General features: G+C 44.8%; 1 protein-coding gene across 1 annotated transcript; it reads right to left on the bottom strand.

The window, feature by feature from the left end:
• LOC110431075 (prothymosin alpha-like) lies at positions 551–1,015 on the bottom strand. The gene is made up of 2 exons (XM_021449768.1): positions 736–1,015; positions 551–633 (listed from the first exon to the last, which is right to left on the bottom strand). The coding sequence occupies exons 1-2, from the start codon at positions 1,013–1,015 to the stop codon at positions 551–553; spliced, it is 363 nt and encodes a 120-aa protein (XP_021305443.1).

Raw genomic sequence — 6,924 nt, 5'->3', positions numbered from 1 at the left:
GCCTTTGACTGTTTACCCGAGCATTGCCATGGTCAAGTTTTGAGGTTTTATGTTTACAAAGCTTTGCAATTTTCCTCAAGTCTTTAATCGTGTACTCGTTGATGCGAGGAGTATTGAAGTTCTTCTTTGTTAAGGCACAGTCCACAGAATCTAAGAAAAAAATCTGCAAAGCATAATTTGTAAACCACAACAGTTGTAATAAGGAAAAAAGAAAGAACATTCAACACAATCTTTAGTCATACCATTGGGATCATGCAGCAACCATTGATGGGCTTTTCTGGTAAACCTCCCCCCTTCTTTGGTTTTACCGGCTTGTCTTTCTCTATTTTCCAAAGATCCACACTTTCCCTCAAGTGTTCGTATATAACAGTGCACCAGTCAATTTTACTAACCAAGGTCAAATCCCTCGTGTACATCACTGCCTTTTCATTGACAGTGGTGCCTTGGGCTGGCAGCAAATACCTGCTTATGACTATCATGAAGAAGCATCTAAGTTTTAGATCGATGTCGTCAGTCTTTTCAAGCTTCTTTTCAATTTTTTTCATGGAAATTAGTTTTTTTTCTTGCTGTTGCCAGGGTCATCACCATCACTATTGTCATCGTCATCGCCATCGTCATCCTCTTCATCACCCCCTACAAAATTAAACAATAAAATTTCAAATCAGAGAGGTAAACAAATTTCAGATTCTTTTCACTCAAATCTGAATTTTCCTAACCTTCTGTCTTCATCTTCACCTTTCTCACTACCCTCAATACCAGCTTCTTGCTCACCTAACCTGTCTTCATCTTCACCTTTCTCACTACCCTCAGTACCACCTTCTTGCTCACCTTCTTGCTCATTGTTTCCTAACCTGCTGTCTTCATCAAGCTCATTGTCCTTAGAATCTAGTAGAGCACGCAGCTTATCATATACTTGATTCCTTTCTTTCTGCGTGTACTCTGGAGGCATGACACCAGTCTCGTATGGGAGTTCCAGAAGTTTCTTAATTACGAATGGTGTTATCCTCCGCTTCATCCCTGGCTAGCTACCAGCAATCAGATGAGAGGAGGAGGCACAAACCGGGAAGAAGCAAGGGAGATCCAGGAGCATGGAGGCGGAGACAGAGATGGAGGTGGTCTTGGTTGCAGATGCGACGGCGGATCTGGAGGTCGCACGGGCAGTAGCACGATCTCCCAACTCCCAAGCGAAAAAGAGTGAAAAAGAGTCTGCTGACGATGAGGAGGACGACAATGAGGAGGACGATGACGAGGACGACAATGAGGATGTTAGCAAAGGGTGCACTGAGGGATATTTTTTTTACCAAAAATACATGAATCGCATGATACAATAATAATAATGTAAAATAAATATTGTTGTTAAGTGATATGCAGGATTATTAGTTTGTTTCATGCATATCCCACTACCATGTTTTGAAAAAATATAAACTAAATATACATATTCAGTAGTGCAAAAGTGGAGACGGTTCGCACCTGAGCAAATATTGGCGATGCTGCTGATCAAACTTAAGGAGACCATTGAGGCGTCCCTTGACAGGACCATTAAAAATGTTGTCATCATTGTGCCGGTGCATTTCAACAACTCCTGGCAACATGCCACCATAGATACTGGTACCATCGCTGGCCTCTTTATCATGGGCATCATCGTGGAGCACACTGTCGCGACCATTGCCTAGGTCTTCACATTTTAAATCAATGCCATGTCTGGAGAATGTAAACCAAGAAATAAGATACATACATACAGCTTATGGGAGCATGACATAAAGAATACCAAAGTAAAGACAAACTTACCTTTCCTTAAAATGGGTTTTGTAGCTAAGAACACTCCCATCACGTCTATGCATAAGCGAATTAGCATTCAAGTAACGAAACCCAGAAACAGCATAAAACGAGCCATTATGTGGGGTATAGACAACAGAATTTTGAAGCATGCATGGGCAGAAAGGACCACCTTTACAAGAATGGTTGTGTCTAATATCCATGTTAATGTCTTCAAGCATTTCTGAGGCTGAGAATTTGGTGTTGCACCAATCAATTTTTCCAGAAACTACAGGCAGAAGTAGATACACAGCTCCAGGAGATACTTGCATTTCAAGTAACCTCTTAAAAGAATTGCTGACTTCCAAGAGGTCATTACTAATAAGCAAAGAAAGAATTGTTGTCTGAAATCTTCTATCGACAATTACCTATGAAGGAGTGGTGTATTTATAATGAAGGGCCCAAAATACATCTATGAAAGAGACAAAGAAAGAATGGTAGACTACAATCTACCTATTCCTGATTCAGATGAATCATGCAAACATATCTTATGGTAAAACTCAAATAATCTTGCACGCCCCACAATTTGAATTTATTCGAGATGAAATCTGCCTAGAATCTGGCATTCCCCCCAATCCTCCCAAATCGGTCGAATGGAAACCCTAGCGTCCACTACCCAACCACTAGAGGGCTAGTGGGGCAAGCGAGCAGAACAGCAAGAGCGAGGGAGTGGCACGAGCGCGTGTGGTCAGGTCCTCGGCATCCAGCCGTCCAGGCGACCGGCTGCCAGACGGTCGGGGTGCCAGCCCGTAAGGGCGCAACCGCTGAAGGGTCGAGATGGCGGACTAGAGGGAGGGTGAATAGTCCTTTCTAAAATTTACTACGCCGGCTAACCGAAACAAATGTGGAATTAAAACTATCGGTCTAGCCAAGACTACACCCCTCTATCTAAGTTCTCTAGCACCTTGAAAAGATCCTAAACAAGCAAGCAAGGTGCTACCTTAGCAAGAGCTCACCTAATCAATTCTAGGAGCAAGGTCACACAAACCTATGCAACTAGTACTTTGCAAACCGGGGGAGCTCCTACTCAAACAAGTGAGGCAAAGCGCACAAAGCCTAAGCTCACTAGCAAGCTCAATAACAAGGCAACTAATGCCAAATTAGAGAGCGCAACTTACTTAGCTACACAAACTAAGCAAAGTGACTAACAAGGTTACACAAACCAAATTAGCCACGCAAGGGAACTACTTCTAGCTACACAAGCAAGAAGGTAACTAGAAAGCTACACAAGCTTAACTAATTACAAAAGCAACTACACAAGCACAAGTATATAAAGAATATAAATACAAGCTCGTGTATAGCGAATGCAAACCACCGAGAAGAGTAGACAATGTTGACACGGTGATTTTTACCGAGGTTCACTTGGTTGCCACCAAGCTACGTCCTCGTTGTGGCGATACACCCACTTGATGGATCACGAGCTAATTGGCATTCCAAAGCCAAACCCTCAGCGGGTGCCGCACATCCACTCTCAAGATGGGGATCCTCCAAGCCACAAGCAATCCACTAGAGTTACTCTTCATGATCCCCGCGGGGTGAGCACCGTACCCGTGACAATCTCTTCTCCGGAGCACCGCATAATCTCCTTGCGTGCTTCGACGGAGTCACAAGCCACCAAGCCATCTAGGAGGTGGCAACCTCCAAGAGTAACAAGCACCACCAGCTTGCACACACGAACACCTAGTGCCACTCGATGCAAACTCTCAATGCAACGCACTAGAATCGCTCACTCACACAATCGGATGAACACTATCAAGCATATGTGAGTTAGAGGCTTCACTAGCACTCCCCAAGCATGGACACTAAGTCCCAAGGGTGCTCAGCACCGACCAAGGCCGGCCACCACTTCTATTTATAGCCCCAAGGGCTAAACTAGCTGTTACCCTTCACTGCGCAAAAGTCGACCACACCGGACGCGTCCTAGTTCACACTGGACGCGTCCGGTATTGACCACACCAGCGTCCGGTGCTCTTGACCGTTAAGAAAGTAGTCGTTGCCTCTAACACTGATAGGGCACCAGACTCTCACTTTTGAAATACCGGACGCGTCTGGTGTGCACCGGACCCAAACTCAGGGAGCGTCGCAAACTTGAGCCAACACTGGTCGCCACACCGGACGCACACACCGGACGCGTCCGGTGTGCACCGTACTCACACCCAGCGAGCTCTGCAGGAGGAGTTTGCACCGGACGCTAACTTGGACGCGTCCTAGTTCACACCGGACGCAAACTCAGAGAGTTTCACTGAGAAACGAACTCACCGGACGAGGCACACCGGACTCTATGCAAAAACTGTTTCCGCGTCCGGTGCCTCAACTCGGATGCGTCCGACCTCATACCGGACGCGTCCGGCCTGAACGCGCTGCACGAAAAGATCTCCAACTTCTTCCCTTGCTTCCATGTGCCAACACCAAAGTGTCTCCACACTTGTGCACGTGTGTTAGCATTTTCACAAACATTTTTCCAAGGGAGTTAGCCTCTCAACTTGCCACGCCACTCGATCCTAACACGTATGCAAAGTTAGATCGCTCAAGTGGCACTAGATGATCGATATGCAAACAAGTTTGCCCCTCTTGATAGTACGGCCATCTATCCTAAATCCGGTCATAAACTTCTCTACACACCTATGACCGGTGAAATGGAAATGCCCTAGGTTATACCTTTGCCTTGCGCTTTCCATTCCATCTCCTCCAATGTTGATGCAACACATGCACCAACCAATCACCAAATGATATGATCCACTTCATATCATCACGTGACTGTATTGGTTCATCGATCTTGACCTCACTTGCTCTTCACCGTTGCCTCGGTCCATCGGTGCCATGTCTTGCTCAAGCTTCACCGTCACACGCGGTCCCTCGCTTCAAAGCCTCCGACTTGCCCTTCACTCTTGCAACCGGTCCATCAAGCCAAGCCTCATCTTGATCTTCTCCACCTTGGTCACATGACTCCATGTCATGTCTCATATGCAATGAGCTCCTCCATCACCACATAATCACCTGTGGACTAATCTCCTATGTATCTCACATAAACACTATTAGTCCACCTAAGTTGTCACTCAATTACCAAAACCAAACAAGGACCTTTCAGCCGCGCAGGGCAGCCAGCCAACAAGAGGCCAGTGCTCAGTGAGGTGAGGCCGCGGCACCAGCTTTGCAGCGAGGTCTCCGTCTTCCTCTCATCTGTTTGCACCCATTATATTGGTTCTCGAATCTTCTTACTGACCGACTGTATATTGCTTCGTAGCTTCAAGGTAGCGTTGTCGTTCGTCAAAATGTCTCAAGGAGGAACGGTCAATGGTGTCGTGCAGCGGCTGGCTGGCTGGCGTCAGCGAGGGCATTAAATCCCTGTCTGATGGAGTCCTTGAACACATCCTTGGGTTCTTGCGGGCTGAGGAGGCCGTCCGCACGAGCGTGCTCGCCCGCAGATGGCGCCACATCTGGAAATCCGCCACGGTGCTGAGGGTGGGGTCCTGCGGCCCAGGCAAACAAGAGGTGGAAGATCTCTGGAGCTTGGTGAATCATCTGCTCCTCCTCCGTGGAGACTCACCCCTCGAGAAATGCTCTTTCACGTTCTATGCTCACCTCAACAGCCATTATGATTTTTCCCACATAAACCTCTGGTTCTGGCATGTTGTGATGTGCAAAGTTCATGTTCTCAGCCTCCGTATGTTTGGACATGGTACGGATGAGCCCTGGCTTCAACTGGACAATCTGCCTCTCATCTCCCAGCACCTGAGAAAACTGAAACTCGTTGGTGTACAGGTCCACAACAGTTTTCTTAACTTTTCAAACTGCCCTGCCTTGGAGCATCTAGATCTTTATAATTGTGAGTTGTCATCTGTCAACAAGATTGTGTCTGAGTCCCTGAAACGTCTTATTATTCTATCATCCATGGGTTGCTCGGATTGTCGCATCCGCATTTACACCCCAAATGTTGTCTCACTGCGCCATGGGCGTTTTGAAGGGATGACTCCAATTCTTGAGGGGATGCCCTCATTACTGGAGGCGTCTGTCGACATACCAGGGTGGTGTAGGGACCGCTGCACTAATACAAATTATTTTTGGAGTTGTGATTGTGAATTTTGTGATACTTCTGATAGCACAACCAATGGCAGGGGTTTATGAGAGGCTAAGAGCTTGGCGTTGAAATCTGCATCTGATATGGTATAGTTTTGCTTTAAAGTTTCATCTTTTACCCTTTTTTGTATTAGGTGTCTTCAAGTTAAAATTTAATATATGTTGCTTCTTTGTTTGCATGCGCTGCCACCAACTATGGTTATTAATCAGATATGTTTAGTGTTGATTATTTGATCTCTTTTGTTTGCACTTTATGCAGTTCATTTTTAAAAGAGATTTGAGATGGTGCCCTGTGTTTACAAATCTAAAGACGTTGTTGCTCAATGGCTACTGGTATGTTCCTGATGACTTCCATGCACTAGTGTGCATTCTTGAACACTCACCTATTCTAGAGAAGCTCACTTTTGAACTTTACCTCTAGGTATTCGCTTTACAAATGCTCAATTGCTATTTTGTAGAGTTATTAGTTGACAGTTGATCATGCTCTTTACTTCTGTGCAGTGGTTACATAAAGTTGAAATCAAATTACGCATCAGTTCAATAAAGAGACCAACTGTAATCTCAGAACACCTTAGGATAGTCGTGATCAAGTGTGAAGTGGTTGACAATAGAGTTCTCAAGCTTATAAAGTTCCTCTCTGCATTTAACATATGTAAGATACCTTGCAATGCTCCTCTTGCATTTATAGTCCTAACATTTAATGTAATGTCCATTTGTATGAAAGAAAGTATGCAACCTATGAAGTTGGTTAGAAAATTATGAATGGTTGGACCTAAGGTACCAATTTATAGATGAATTTCAACTCTCATCCATGAATTCTTATTTATTTTAGTTTTTCCCTTGCTCTGGCTGCCATATGAGAAATTATGTTGTTACCTGTTAAAAAGTCTGTAATGTATTCCTGTATGATCAATCAAATGTTTATTTTTTTCATTTCTTTGTGTCAGTTCTTTATGTGAGTATGAAGTATCTGAGAATATTGTGAAATATAAATCGCAAATATTGTCATATCCAGTTTATTTTTTGTTTGGT

This window comes from Sorghum bicolor, chromosome 10 (genome assembly GCF_000003195.3).
Source record: "Sorghum bicolor cultivar BTx623 chromosome 10, Sorghum_bicolor_NCBIv3, whole genome shotgun sequence".
In the NCBI taxonomy this organism is placed as follows: Eukaryota; Viridiplantae; Streptophyta; class Magnoliopsida; order Poales; family Poaceae; genus Sorghum; species Sorghum bicolor.
This window is presented reverse-complemented; position numbering and strand designations above follow the sequence as displayed.

Bases quoted from the DNA above. Each gene is read 5' to 3' on its own strand.
- LOC110431075 (XM_021449768.1), bottom strand. From the start codon at position 1,015: ATGAAGCGGAGGATAACACCATTCGTAATTAAGAAACTTCTGGAACTC. The intron at 634-735 runs GTGAAGATGAAG...TTAATTTTGTAG, and splicing joins TATTGAGGGTAGTGAGAAAG to GGGGTGATGAAGAGGATGAC.